Genomic DNA, 13,960 nt, shown 5'->3' with positions numbered 1-13,960 from the left:
TCCAGTGCAAAAAGCAGAGACATTGGGCTTTTTCACTGTCAGGTGCCACTAAAAGGGAAACTATAATGCAAAACAGCTGGACTTCTTACTCAGTACCCTACATTAGTTCCTGCTGATTGTGAATGCAGGAAGCTAAGAATTGATACCCCTCCCTGAAAGAAAGAGGTAGGGCAGAGAAGAAAGTGGTAATGCGCAAGCATAGTAGCAGTGATCAAGTAGCTTTCATGATATAAGGATATGAGTAAGGCAAGATTTGTAGAGCAAAAGCAATATTTCCTTCAGCGGTGTAATAATCCAAGAGTAATTCTAATAAAGGATATTACATCTCCCTGCGAACCTTAAGTAGAATTAACATTTCCTTGTGATTCCTGTTAGGTAATCTCTAATCCTTCAAGAAAACACAGCAGACTTTAGCATTTTCTAGCAGAAGGCTTTGTTTGATGATGGTAGCACCTTCCATGCCAAGTGCCGTGTTGCACAGACAACATGTGTAGCCATAACATTAAATCTTTTTGTCTCCCTTTCTGAAGAGGAGGACAAAGCATACAGAATCAGCCTGTGAGCGGGTAATTTTGCCTTTTTCTTTCTTAAAAAAATCCATATAGATCAAAGGAAACTTAATATGGACAGACTGACTCCAGAACAGAAATTCTGGAGCTTGCTGTGTGCTTAGTATTGGTTTTATCATATCTTCTATGTTGAAGAAAAACAGTTTGTTCACCTGCTGTATAAAATGAAACTCTGACCTGTTTGCTTCAGGATTTGCTAGCTTTTCAGAGGACTTTGTGTCATCCAGCAGGTGAAAGTTAGCAGAGTGCACTAAGTCACAGTGTTCACACATGGGAGAGTCACTGCAGTCCAGCTGCTATATTTGGGAAACAAGAAATGCTTTTATCACTTCAGTGACCCCCACACTTTAAACCAGTCAAGTGAAACCACTCCAGACGGAACTGCAGAGAGCTCTTTTCTTGGCAAGGGCCAGACTCATGACCGAATCAGTCTCTGTCATCTTCCATTTCCAGGGTCTGTGACTTAAATCTTCTGAAAATATCGGCAAAGGTTGTAATTTTTTCAAATACTGTGTACTTCTGGAAAAATAGTAATTTGAAGAAGTATCTGATGAGTCACCTGCTGTTCTAATAGTTTGTGAGCAGGCAGTACCAAGAGGTTAAAAATACAGCTTCCACCTGCAGCTCAGAACATACCACAGCATTTAGAGGAACTCACGTTTTTGCTATAACATTGATGCCACACATAGATAAACAGCTTTGATTTTCACGTGAAGGTGTAACCATCCCAAAAGCATCTGTCTTTAGAATTGTCCAATGTTCCATGGTGCCATTCAAAGAATTAAATCTACTTGTAGTATTTAGGTACCTCTTCTTTCATCTGAACATAGATGAGATTGCCTGTAGTGAGAAATTTCTGAATATGAGTGTGTACTGATTGCTAGCTTCAGAGGCGACGATGCAGTGGTTCTGCAAGGAAGCAAGGGCAGTCTTCCTCTTTTATATTTTTGTATTTTTGTACTCTCTATCTAATCAAAATGGTGGATTTAGACCCAAATTTCAGGTTACCTAAATCCTGACAGGATTTGGAAGTGTTGCACTCACATGCTAAGGCAGGTTTTGTGGCAGCATGTGAGCATAAGTTTGAAGAAGTGGCTTTGGTAATGAGGCAAAGACGAAGGCAAGGCAGCCACTGGAGAGCCAGTTCCGCTGCAGTTTCAATATGTTGAGAGGATTTGAACTCCTCCAGAAGCAGGGAGGACATCCATATGTCAGCTTGTCTCAAACTCCACAGGATCACACAAAATCAGGAGTCTGCTTAGAGACTGAAGTCAAAGAGTATCCTAGCCACTGTGCTAAGGTAGCCACCAAGGCTAGGCAACAGCCCTGGGGGACAGGTCTTGACCACGTGCAAAGACACTCAATTTTCCATCCCCTAGCCCATGGGGACCACGGCAGAGAAGGACATTAGTTTTTCCTCGCCGTTCCTAGCCTTTGCCATTGAGAATGCTTACCTGGACAGTCTTACTTGAGAGCGGGCAAGTACTGAAGGAGACAACACAAAGTGGAAAGAGCTCAGGATTCCGAACTCTCCTCATCATTTTGACTTCCTTAGCCATTTTTCTATGGAAGGAGCACATGAGCATGGCACTCTTCAGACATGCAAGACGTTCCCTAGTCCAAAGTGTTGAGTGAAAAAACACAGCGAGAGAGTAGGCAGAACTCTGACATAAAGAAACAGCAAAAGGACTGGTCTGTGCCAGTCAACATGATGCACTGTGGGCTGCTTCGCACCAGGCAATTTTTAAAAAGTACCCGAAAGTGGAAATGGAAGGTGAGTTCAAACCATGCTTAAGGGACACATGTTTTGAATGTATCATCTATGCATTTCTGGGCCTTCACCCCATGCTGGTACTTTCACATTCTAAGGTGAATCAAAGTGTCTGGGTACAGTCCTTTGCATCAGAGAGTGTCCTCTGAGGTCCTGTTACTTCAGTGACTTCAGGTGTGCGGGGCCTCCTGAGTAACAGATGAGCAGCCTTCACATGCTCCTGTGGCCACAGAGGTCAAGCTACTCTCCCTGGTCCCATCCAGATCCATTTGATTTAACTCAGCCGGCATTATCAAAGCTCACACATTTCGTGAAAGTCGTACTCCACTAAGTAGCAGCAGGCTCTGTGAAAACACAGCAAAGGATTTAGCAAGTGTGGGAACAAAAGATTACATAAGTTATCACCGTGCAAAATTAACTTTAAATTCATTGCCAGTGCCTGAAGACTAATCAATTAATCCATGGATATGTAATAATTGCATTACCAGGATTCTTTTTGTTTGTATGTCAGCTAACCAGGAGAGCTTTTAGTACTTTAAAAATAATAAGTAATTTGCCTTTTACGTCTGATTGTCAAGCATGTCTCTGATCCAGGATTAATTCACACTAAGATATCCTTCACTGTACAAATTATTTTATCTGCATCTTTGATCTGTTTGGCATACTTGAGCAGCTCCCCATGTAGCTCTTCCTTAAGCTAGACCTGATTTAGGGTGTGTATCTCAGTCATGACTCTGCATCATGTCTGATGATTTCAGTCAAATCCAAAGGCAAGTTTTAGAGTCTAAATGAAGATTGAAGATATTCAGAGGTAAGATTAAAAGAGGCTATGCTGTCACTAAAGAGAGTTGTCATGCTTGTTGTTATGACAAAAACTAAAGGCCAAAATTTTGTCTCACATTTTACTTTTTTGCAGTCATAAACGTTCAACGGGTCATTTGAATGCTGTCTTCTTAAATCATGCTGAATATACCTTGAGAACTGCAGTGTGCAGTTAAGACAGTAAGATTTCAAGGTGCTCAGCATGTTATGATAGACATCCCACTTCATTAAAAATGTGTAGACATCCCTCCAAAGAACGAATGTTACTGGTTTTGTGATGCACACTTTTAGTCTGCTTGCAGTTACAGTCACATTTAGTCTTGCACTGAATTAATGAATATTGCTGTACCCAATCACTGCCTTTCATTCAAGAAACAGCTGCTCTGCATAAGAAACAGTTACGCTCTTTCATGAAACCAGGTATCTGGGACAACAGCAGCCCATATCCCAATCACCTGTATAGGTGTGTGTTTATAAAAGGGAGACAGAGCAAGCCCAGAATATATAGCATTTCCACCCAAACAGCTAAGTCAAAAAACATTCAGCTTAAATACTGGCTGAACTGTTGTTTGATTTTTGCTGCCTAGGGAAATAAACAGGTTTGTATTGAATGACCACAGCAGTTAGAAGGAGGCTGTGCTGCGAACAATTGGCCAAAACCTTCAGTTTTGATTAATGTTGCCACATTTTAGCCAGCTCAGTCGATTGCTCTGAAAGCCGTGGGCTGGGTTTCAGTCTAGTATGACGTGGCTGCTCCACCATAATAGCTCTCTAGGTCTTCAAAAAGCCTCTAACAAAAACAAGAAAGTCAAGACCTTGGTATTTCTAATAATTCCAAAATAAGCAGGAGACCATCTTCACTTGCTGTAGAGAAGCTTTAAAGGCAGAAACATAATTCTGAATATTTACCAATTAACATACTTTCAGACTTGTTAATTGCTGTGTCCTGACGCAAGTGAGACATATTTTTTTCTGTTTTGAGCATTGGCTTCCAAAGTGTTTTGCACATCTTAGCCTGTGAGGGGAGAATGTGCACTCACTTGAATGATGTACATCTCTGCTCAGTATATTGAGCAGTAATATGGCTAATCAGAGGTGCCCAAAAATCAAGAACCAGATCCTGAAATCCTGAGTTTGACTTAAAAAAAATAATCTAAATGCATAGTAAAATTAGGCTCCGTTTATTTGCCTGCTGGTTTTTAGTCTTACAGGTCACGTTCCAGTTCTGTTTTCAGGCTTCCACTCCTAACCATAGGGGCTGAACACTTTCCTTTATAAAATTGTAGTTGAGATATCCATGTCATCATTGCCTCAAGGTACCAGAGTGCTGTGCATAACAAGTTCTGAGATAAAAATCATGTGAGTTGACACCATAGAGAATGATCTGATCCCTCACTTCTGTTCTTTATTATTTCTAATGTGAAGTGGCGTTTGATAGGAAAGAAACTACCAGCTGCTGTTATAGAAATTTTGCTCAGATAGATGAGATCTTATTAATAACTTTAAAACCAGGCTTTCTAAATGGAATCTGCTATATCCCAGTATCATGACCTTACATCAGGCAACTCTAAAAGTTATTCTGTCCCTTACTTAAAATCTTGATGCTGGTGGCTGTAATGTTTTTATTTGTGAGTAAAATAGGGACATACTTCTGTGATTTTGCTTGTGTCCCTTACAGCATAAAAACTGGTGTGAGGGAAAATAATAATTCTTGTTATTAGTATTAAAATATTATAAATTATATACTGTGTATATTAATATTCTCTAAGAAAGCTCCATAGCTTCAGTTCCAGCCCATTCTCGTTCCTGACTTTCCAGCTTCAACAGAGACAGAGGAAAAACAGATTTTGTGGCCCTGGATGGGGCCTCATTGTCCCATGGGTGGAGGATGGTCAGGAACCATTCAGTTTAGACCGTGGATCATAACGACCATCCTAGGGTAAGCAAAGGATCAACACAAATATTTAACAGGTCTTTACGAAATCTTAATAACCCCTTAAGGCAAGTGGAATGCTGTCAGACTGCTGTGAAACTGTTGTGGACAGAACATCACAGTCAAAATCTCCAAAAATTGCTCTGCACAAGTTGTATTTTTGAGACACAAGCCATATTGTTTTGATCCTTAGCCCTGTGTCTTCTGATCTCAGTTCAGGTTCCTTATGTGCAAGCAAGCTAATGGAGATAGCAGATTTCATTTAAAATTCTTTCTGCATCTTATTTATGTGTCTTTTCTTGTCATTCTGTTTTCCTCCAACTATGAACAGATGGGGAACTTTCCATACCAAATGAAGAAGCAGCTTTGGAGAACGGGCAGCCTCTGGGCTCCGGGCAAGTGCTGAGCTCCAGCCAGGTATCCCTGCCAGCTCTAGCAGAACTGGAGTCAGGTCCAGCATCTGGGGAACCCTGCTCATACGAGGTGCTCCCAACCACAGAGATCATGGATGGGACAGGTAACATCTTGCTTACACTATGATGTAGGTTTACCAAGCTGTTTGAAACAATTTTTTTACTTCTAACATTTGGTGTCTAGCCCTGAGAAATCTTTGTCAAAGACAAAGGTCTTGTGAAGAAGGAGGTGACGGCATACAGATTGTCACTGGATGTTCCATCAGAAATTTGGCTGACTTGGCGTAGAAAAAGCCTTTACTTCTACACAAGTAACCTCTTTGTGAGAAAGCAACGTCCCTGCACTTTGTGAATGTGGAGGAGTAGATTTCTAACTCTCTGACTACATCTCAGCTGTGCCAATGAGATCAGCAGAAAGCTGACAACATTTTTAAACCCTAGGGTACAACATCATGCCCTTTAGCTGCCGCATGGTGTTGGATGACATTCACACCATGCATCTTTCAGTAACTAACACAAAAAGCTGCCCTACCCTAGGTGAGGCTCTCTGCACTTCTTCCCCAGCCCATGCGGAGACTGTAACACCCTACATCTAGGTTAGCTCCTCCTTCTGCATCACTTAATGCTGAGAGTTGTGGATGAAGGTCAAGTGAGGAAAAGTGACTGGTAGAAGTGTTCATCCGTGATCCTGCACAGCTTTGCAGCCCCTTTGAAACAGAGTGGGCCCCATGAGGTGATTTCACATTTATAGGATAAGTTTAGAGACCGCATGCTAACATATCTGGTCCTGAGCAAGCTGTGGTGACAGACCGTCTGAGATGTGACATTTTAAGGCTCTTGATTTGTGTTCAAGGTATGGGAATGCGTCCCAGCCTGGCATAAGGGAGCTGGCTTCTGTCAGAGGTAATGGGAAATTTGGCTGTTGTGTAGATGTGTGTTACTCCCTCTCTCTTTTCTCTCTTTCTTCCTCTACTTTCTATGTTATTTTATGTTTGAGTGAAACCTATGAGTCGTTCTCAATCTGCATTGCTGCGCTGCTTTTCTCGTCTTACTGCGGCTGTATCCACTGCTGCTTTGCTTGTAACGTTGTTGCGTCTATGATGTGGTTGTGTCCTCCAGTGTCTGAAGAGAGCCCCACATCCAATGAATCCGGCGTCCTCCTGTCCCAAGATCCTACAGCTAAGCCAGTCCTGCTACTTCCCCCCAAAAAATCTGCTGCTTTCCCTGGAGACCATGAGGACACCCCAGTGAAACAGTTGTCCCTCCTCAAACAGCCCCCTGCCCTGCCTCCTAAACCTATTGCCAGGATTGCCAGCCACTTAACTGGTAAGTAGGTGTTCCTGGACCCTCACCACCACCTTTTCCCTTATTGGGAAAACCTGCCCTTACACCAAGGTTCTCAGTGTCCTTCCTCCTTCTGTAATGCTGTTTGCACATGTTGTTGTGTGTACTGGTAATGTATCTGTGTTGTACCTAGGGCGAGAATCATGAACCATTTTCAGGCTATAACTTAATCAAGGTTGCTTCAGGGCACTTCCCCTCTCAGCTGTAATTACCTAAGACCGCCGCTGCGTTTCCTAACCCTCCTCCGTCTTATTCATCAAGACTTACCATCACCACAAAAATTGCAGGATGTGCTTTAATGGGAAAGGAAGTATCAGGAAAATACTAGGATATCTTTAAATGCCTTTAATGAGAAAAGGGGTGAGGGTTGAGGGGAAAGAGAGAGTTTTCCTTTCTCCTTTTGCTCTTTGTTGCTTCTCCCCTCAACTGCCATCTGGGCAGGTCCCCCTGCACACACCCTGTAACTTTCCATGTGTTTGTCTTTTACTTGGCCCCTGATCCTTACACAGTCAATTCTGTCTCATGGCTTCTTGCCATTTTGCTTCCCTGCTTACACTGCCTGCCTAACTGCTCCCCCTTCCACCCCTGCTCTGACTACTCCCCACCCACTGGTGAGTCCTGATGACGATGGGCAGCTCCAGTTCCCAGAGACCAGCATTCTGGTGCCCTGCAGTTTATGCGGCAGCTTATCTCTCACTGCATGGCAGCTAGCAAGAGTAGACAATACAGGCTCATTTTTGTGTTCCATATGTTTTCACAAGTGTCCAGGCTCTTTGTGATTCAGAGCTCTAGGTACATGTGGAAGGGGGATTGGTGGGTCTCCTCTCTCCAGTCTCTCATTTAGACCACTGAAGCAAAGGATGGCTACATTTACATAGACCAAAAAATGGTTCCCTAAATGCTTGCCTGCACCTTTTGAACAGTCTGCTCATAACTGCAGCTGCTGCTCACCTCAAAACCCTGATTTCAAGATGAGGTGTGCTGCACCTCTGTTCTGGGGCAGCTACCAGTCTTCTCACTGGGTTGATCTTCTTCTGTCAACACTGCCCTGATCTTTTCAGGGCTGATGTGAGAAACGCTCAGCCTACACTAATAGATTCTAGATGGGTTTTTTGTCCTCACAGTTAATACTCATTTTATTTGGGTTAAGATATATATCAGGAAAGAGCTCATTAGGAAAGGGCATGTTCTGGTTTTCTCTCATACCTTTATGTAGTCTCTGCACGTTTCTATTTGGATGACCACACATTTTTGTTCTGTATGGTTTTGTTCATTTTATGTGAAATCTCTTTTCTTTCTTGCCTGCCAAAATCTACACATAATGGTTAGTGTTTTGCCTTATACGGAATGGGCAGCTCTGCAGCCTGCAAAGCCAGGCAGCAGTATTAATGGCTTCAGGTGAGGACAAAACTAGCTTCCTATGATCTCCCATAACACTCTGTCCCAATTATAAGAAGCTGCTCAGAAATGAGGCCAACATGGAAGAAATAAAAAAAAAATAAGAATAGCATAGGAGAAAACTCAGATACTAAATGTCCTTCATTCATAAGCCTTTCTTTTGTAAGAGATAGCAGAAGAATCAAAGGATGAAGGCTTCTGGTGTGGGTGTTTTTGCAGCTGGAAATTTTGTGTGAAGTAGAATTGGGCTGAAGCTATCCGCATAAGTCAATTGCCTGATGGTGATGACTTTCCAATGAAAGTGAAATAGAACTGTGACTTCTCTTACTTTGTGGTGGCCTTTAGTGGTCTATCATCCAGTCTTAAATAAACTCTTGTATGTGCATATAGACACTCTTGTACATGCGTATACAGAACCCTCGGGGAAAAGGAACAGAGATTCAGATTTAGTCACAGGACCCTAATTTAATTGACATATTTCCTGGTGGAACTGAAAGCCTCATTTAAACCTTATAAATAAAAGCATTAAACTTATTCTTAAGGGTCCATTTACTTTGGTGGTCTAAAGAATATACCTGTCGTTCAGTGCCTTGTGTTCTCCACTGGTAATTATTTTAGCCGTGTATAATCTTTGGAAATGAGCAATCAATCCTAATGAAGCACCCTCATCAGTGAGAAGCAGAATTAATGGTATTCTTTTACTAATTACTCCAGAGACATCCTCAGCTTGTGTGTGAGAAAACAAGTAAAATTTTAATTCTGGCGTTTGAGGCGAAGAATTTTCTGTTCTTGCTGCATACCCATTTTTCTACTGAAGATTTTCTGAGAAGGTTGAAGGACAGATTAAGACATACTGGGCTTGGCTAATGGAGAGTGACGGTGTTTTAATGGTCTGGTAGCTCCGTTCAAGAAGACTGCAAAGGGAGATTTGATCTTGTGAAGGGTTCAGGTACACATCTGAAAATGCAGAACTGCCTCTTCGCTTCTGTCTTAAGATATCATAGAATCACAGAATGTCCTGAGTTGGAAGGGACCCACAAGGATCACCGAGCCCAGCTCCTGCCCCTGCACAGGACAGCCCCAAATTCACACCATGGCTCTGAGGGCGTTGTCCAAGTGCTTCTTAAAATTGTCAGGCTTGGTGCTGTGACTGCCTCCCCAGGGAGCCTGTTCCAGTGCTCCACCACCCTCTGGGGGAAGCCCCTTTTCCTAATATCCAACCTAAACCTCCCCTGGCACATCTTCCTGCCGTTCCCTCGGGTCCTGTCATCGGTCACCAGGGAGAAGAGATCAGCACCTGCCCCTGCTCCTCCCTTTGTGAGGAAGCTGCAGACCACGATGAGGTCTGCCCTCAGTCTCTTCTTCTCCAGGCTGAACAAACCAGGTGACTTTAGCTGCTCCTCATACGGTTTCCCCTCTAAACCCTTCACCAACTTTGTGGCCCTCCCCTGGACACACTCTAGTAGCTTTACGTCCTTAATATACTGTGGCACCCAAACTGCACACAGTACTCAAGGTACATGTATATGTGTATTTGTACATATGTATATTTATTTAATAGAGACATGTTTTATATAAGCATATTATAAAATCACTACAGACATGGTCAGCAGAAAAAAAGAAAGGAGAAATATTTAAAGTACAAAACTTGAGGAAAGAAAAGCTTCCTTTGAGTCTAACCGCCTTCTTGCTGTGAACTTATCCCAAAGTTCTTCAATAAAGGCATGAAGACTGACTTGCAGGGTTTGGCAAAGGACTTAATACAGGTTTTAGAAATGGAAAGGAAACATTTGTCACCTCTGAAAGCATTTGTGAACCATCTCAAGCATCTATCTGCCTGTGCCAAGACAAAGATTGGCCTTCCCCCTGATAAGAAATGCACATAAAAGAGCAGGCTTTAAAAAAAACATATAAGAGCACATTTAATTTTGGAGAGAATGAAAAGAAAAGACATGTTTTAAAGGTGACAGGAAAAGAGAATTGTCTCTAGCAAATATAAATCAATCAACCTTGGCATGCTTCTTCTCAAGGCGGAGGTACTGTGGGGATAGGACATTGCAGGAATGGGGACAGAGCCAAGAGCAGACTGCAGAGCAGCCACTGGGAGTGATGCCACTGCTGCTGCAGAAGATGCTCCGTGCCTTGCCTAGCGCCATCTTCCACGGTTTTGATGATGCTGCGTCCACAGGGGATGTCCCTGTCACAGCACTGGGTGTGGAAGTGCCCACGCAGCCCTAGAAGGCAGGCAACCCTAGGAGAAAAGCCTGATCCTTAACTGTTTTGATACCATTGTTTCACTGCTCTTCATTTGCTGTTGGCCTGTCACCTCCTGGTGAGCTTTCTTCTCGTTTTCAGATACGATCATTATTGGACAACATTCATGGACAGAATTTCTTTCACCATTTTAATTCTCCATATCACAAGCAGAACCCTGGCATTTAGGACAACATTTTCAGCCCCCTTCGTTGAAAATGTAGGAGGAGCTGAAATAATCACCTGGGACCAAATTTAATTGGTCTGCTGGGGTAAAGTCTCCAGATTATCATAAAATCTTCAATGGCCAAAAGCAACAAGACTGGTCACATCTGATTTGATAGACAACATACCCCAGTGGTGTAAAACTCCTTTTGATCATGATTCATTAAGCTGTTACTTCTCACCAGCACAGATAATGTTTTCTGAAATTAATTAGATATTCTCCATTCAAACAGCTGAATTGCCAGTAACCCATAAAGTCCCCAAAAACATTGGAGAACAAAATATATGCCACTAAGCTGGGATCTCAACAACAGCTCAGTGTATTTGAGCCCAAAGTTAGCCTAATATTAGTAGGGTGTAGCCTGGTTGTATATGGCCACTCAGCTATTGTATTTAAGCTTTGAAAATACCTTTTGTATTCTCTTGCTTTCTTAATTCAGGATTTTGAGGAAAGGCATAACGCATTTTTAGTTCTGAGATTGTGCTTGCCACTTATTTCTCTGTAGAGTAAGAACTAATTCATAATTAGAGGCAAACATTTAACAGGGTAGGAAATGTTACAAGTCTCCAAAAGTTACTTCTGATAATGCAGACAAGCCAAGGATGAGGTTTGAGAAAATGGATGCCTGGTGTCCTGCTGCATTGCCACAACACAGCTGGTAGTTACAACATTATAAAAGTATTTACAACTCAATTCATCCAATAAATATTCTCTGCAGTATTTTATGATGCAACAGTCACATGTGTCTCAGAAGGCTCCTCTGTAGATCCCAAGGCATTATCCACACACTTCCTCCTCTGTGACGTTGCCTCCTGGTGCCTGCTCTGGCAGGCCACATTCATGAAGACAGGTTGCATTCACGTGGCGGCAGTGGACAGTTCTCTTTCCACTGTGTGCTTGAGGGATAAGCAGCAGAGCAAAAGCAGCTTTCCTTCACCAGCGCTCCCAGGCTCCCGTGGGAAACTAGACCCTGATGCAGTTGCTCTCTCCGCACTTCCTCTGCCTGCCGCTACCTGGGGGGGAGTACCTAACACATACAGGCAGCAGGAAATCTTCTCATCTTTGAAACCCTCTTCAAGACTCTGCATGGGAATTCATGCAGAGCTGTACTTTTCAACCGTTAGGCTAAGCATGCTTCGCTTGTGTTCTCCAAATTGAACTTGAACCTTGGATGCATACATGGTGCAGAAGAACAGCAAGGAATTTCAGTCTCAAATCTTCCCTGAAGACATGGCTGCAGATCTTGCTGTAGTCAGCAGGAGGTGCATGGCAGATCTTTCAGAACAGTTTTTAACTTGTCTTTATGAATCTGCCCAAAAAACTCATTGAAATAAGGAGACTCCCACTGTTTAGACACAAGTGATTCCTGGAGAGAAGACCTGAAAAAGTAAAAGCTACTTGCCCAAATGCTGCCAGCAAATATCAGGCATATCAGCTCATTTCCACCATGGAGCTCCCTCGACAGGCCATGCTGGTTTTTGCACATTTTTTTCACACGTCACAGAATTCATTACTTGGATGGAATTTAGAGAGTAACTCATTAACTTTATGACAAGTTGTATTACTTGTCTATAGTACAGCAAAGGTCATAGCATAAGGTCATTCAGGTGGGAACGAACCTCAGCAAGTCTCCAGTCCAACTTCCTGCTCAAAGCAGGCCAGCTATGGGATCAGAAAAGGTTGCCTAGGGCTTTGTCCAGCCAGGACAGGTGCTCCAGCCCTCAACCATCGTGGTGGCTCTCTGCTCAACTCATTCTAGGTTTTTGATGGCTTTCCTGGGAGGCCCAAAGCTTGACACAGTAATGTATATACAGTCCAAGGAATGCTGAATAGAAGGGGAATAATCCCTTGATCTCCTGGCTGTGCTTCTATTCTTACAACCCAGGAGGCTCTTGGCCTTCCTTGCTGTTGGGGTACAATGCTAGCTTCTGTTTGGCATCACAGGGAGTCAAGAGCTTTCATCCCACTGGCAGGAGAGCAAACACAGCTAGCTCTGCTGCAAGCCCAGGATTCCCAGGCATGCCCTCTTACTCCATACAGTAGTTGTGCTAGGGGAGGATTTTCTAGCAGCCCTGCTGGAGCAGTATTTGCTGCCATACATCCGGGACTTCCTAGCACTCTATCTGCAAATGCTGTATCTGCAACATGTGCTGACCAACTCTCCAGCCATGTTCAATGGCTGAGAAGCATCAGATTTGGTGTAGTTAGCATACAGCTTCAGTGTACCACAAACACATCAAAAGAACCACACATGGGCACACCTTCTGTGCAGAGAGTAAAAGTATATTTACCTACCTCCTGAAAAACGCAAGCAGAAATGCAGTAACTATAGGTATTAGAAGAATTATCTATATGGAAGGGGTAAGGGCAGACCTGTTTGTCATAGGTCTGATGTGCAGCAAATATTGTGGCATCCACACCGTCTTTTAAGTAATCTATTGTAATCAGCAGTGGAAAGTTTTTTATGTCTTAACATCTCTATCATCAATTCTGGCACAGTTACTACTTAACCATGCACAGTGCTGAGTGGTCACAACCCTGTTGGGAACCAATATCTTGCAAAATTGCTCATTATTCTCTTGAGCATGAAGAACCTCAGCCAAAAGAGATTAATCAGACTTGCACACCTGGCTTCACACAGTTTGCTTCTCTTCTGTCATATGAGTGCTTTGTGCAATGATTTAAGACCATGGTAATGTTCCACTGAGAAGACACTTATCACAGACTCCTTGTTCATATTTCCACTGTCCAGCTTCTTGTTCATCTACAGATGTCCATGTCTGATGGATATTCCATGCTGGAAACAATAACTGTTTCCACCCCTGGTTCATACATCACATACATTGTGAAATTAAACAGGAAAGAAATGTAAAACACAGTCTTCTCACTCTTACACCCAGGGACAAGTTCTCTCGTTTACTCTAGATGATGGTAGCGCAGTTTCCAACAGCATGCCTGGAGCCCACGGTTTTCAGCAAGGCCTATTTGTTCAGCATGCTCACTGATCTGACCGTGCAGTAAAACTTGCAGTACAAGGTCTCCATTACCAATGTCGGTGAAGAAATACTGACACGTTTCCAAACGAATGGATCGAACTCATCTCCTATTGCAGTCATTCTCCTTTTAGCCATTTTTTTTAACAGACAAGTAGAATTGGCCCAAAGGTGAAGGGCAGACAAGTAGATTTAATGCCTCTTTTTCATTTTCAAGGCTCTATTTAAGTAATAGGGC

General features: G+C 42.9%; 1 protein-coding gene across 5 annotated transcripts in view; it reads left to right on the top strand.

The window, feature by feature from the left end:
- The window catches only part of PHACTR1 (phosphatase and actin regulator 1), a 314,482-nt gene that overhangs the window by 238,051 nt on the left and 62,471 nt on the right, over nucleotides 1-13,960 (top strand). For 4 of the 5 annotated variants that reach the window (XM_075084041.1, XM_075084042.1, XM_075084045.1 and 1 more), the window contains 2 exons: nucleotides 5,427-5,612; nucleotides 6,628-6,834. In XM_075084041.1, coding sequence (XP_074940142.1) covers nucleotides 5,427-5,612; nucleotides 6,628-6,834 — 393 coding nt within the window. The remainder of the gene's footprint in view (nucleotides 1-5,426; nucleotides 5,613-6,627; nucleotides 6,835-13,960) is intronic. The other variant, XM_075084044.1, reaches the window with a different exon arrangement.

The sequence above is a fragment of the Phalacrocorax aristotelis genome, chromosome 2 (genome assembly GCF_949628215.1).
Source record: "Phalacrocorax aristotelis chromosome 2, bGulAri2.1, whole genome shotgun sequence".
Taxonomy (NCBI): domain Eukaryota; kingdom Metazoa; phylum Chordata; class Aves; order Suliformes; family Phalacrocoracidae; genus Phalacrocorax; species Phalacrocorax aristotelis.
Note: the sequence above shows the minus strand (reverse complement) of the source record. Positions and strands in the feature narration are given on the sequence as shown.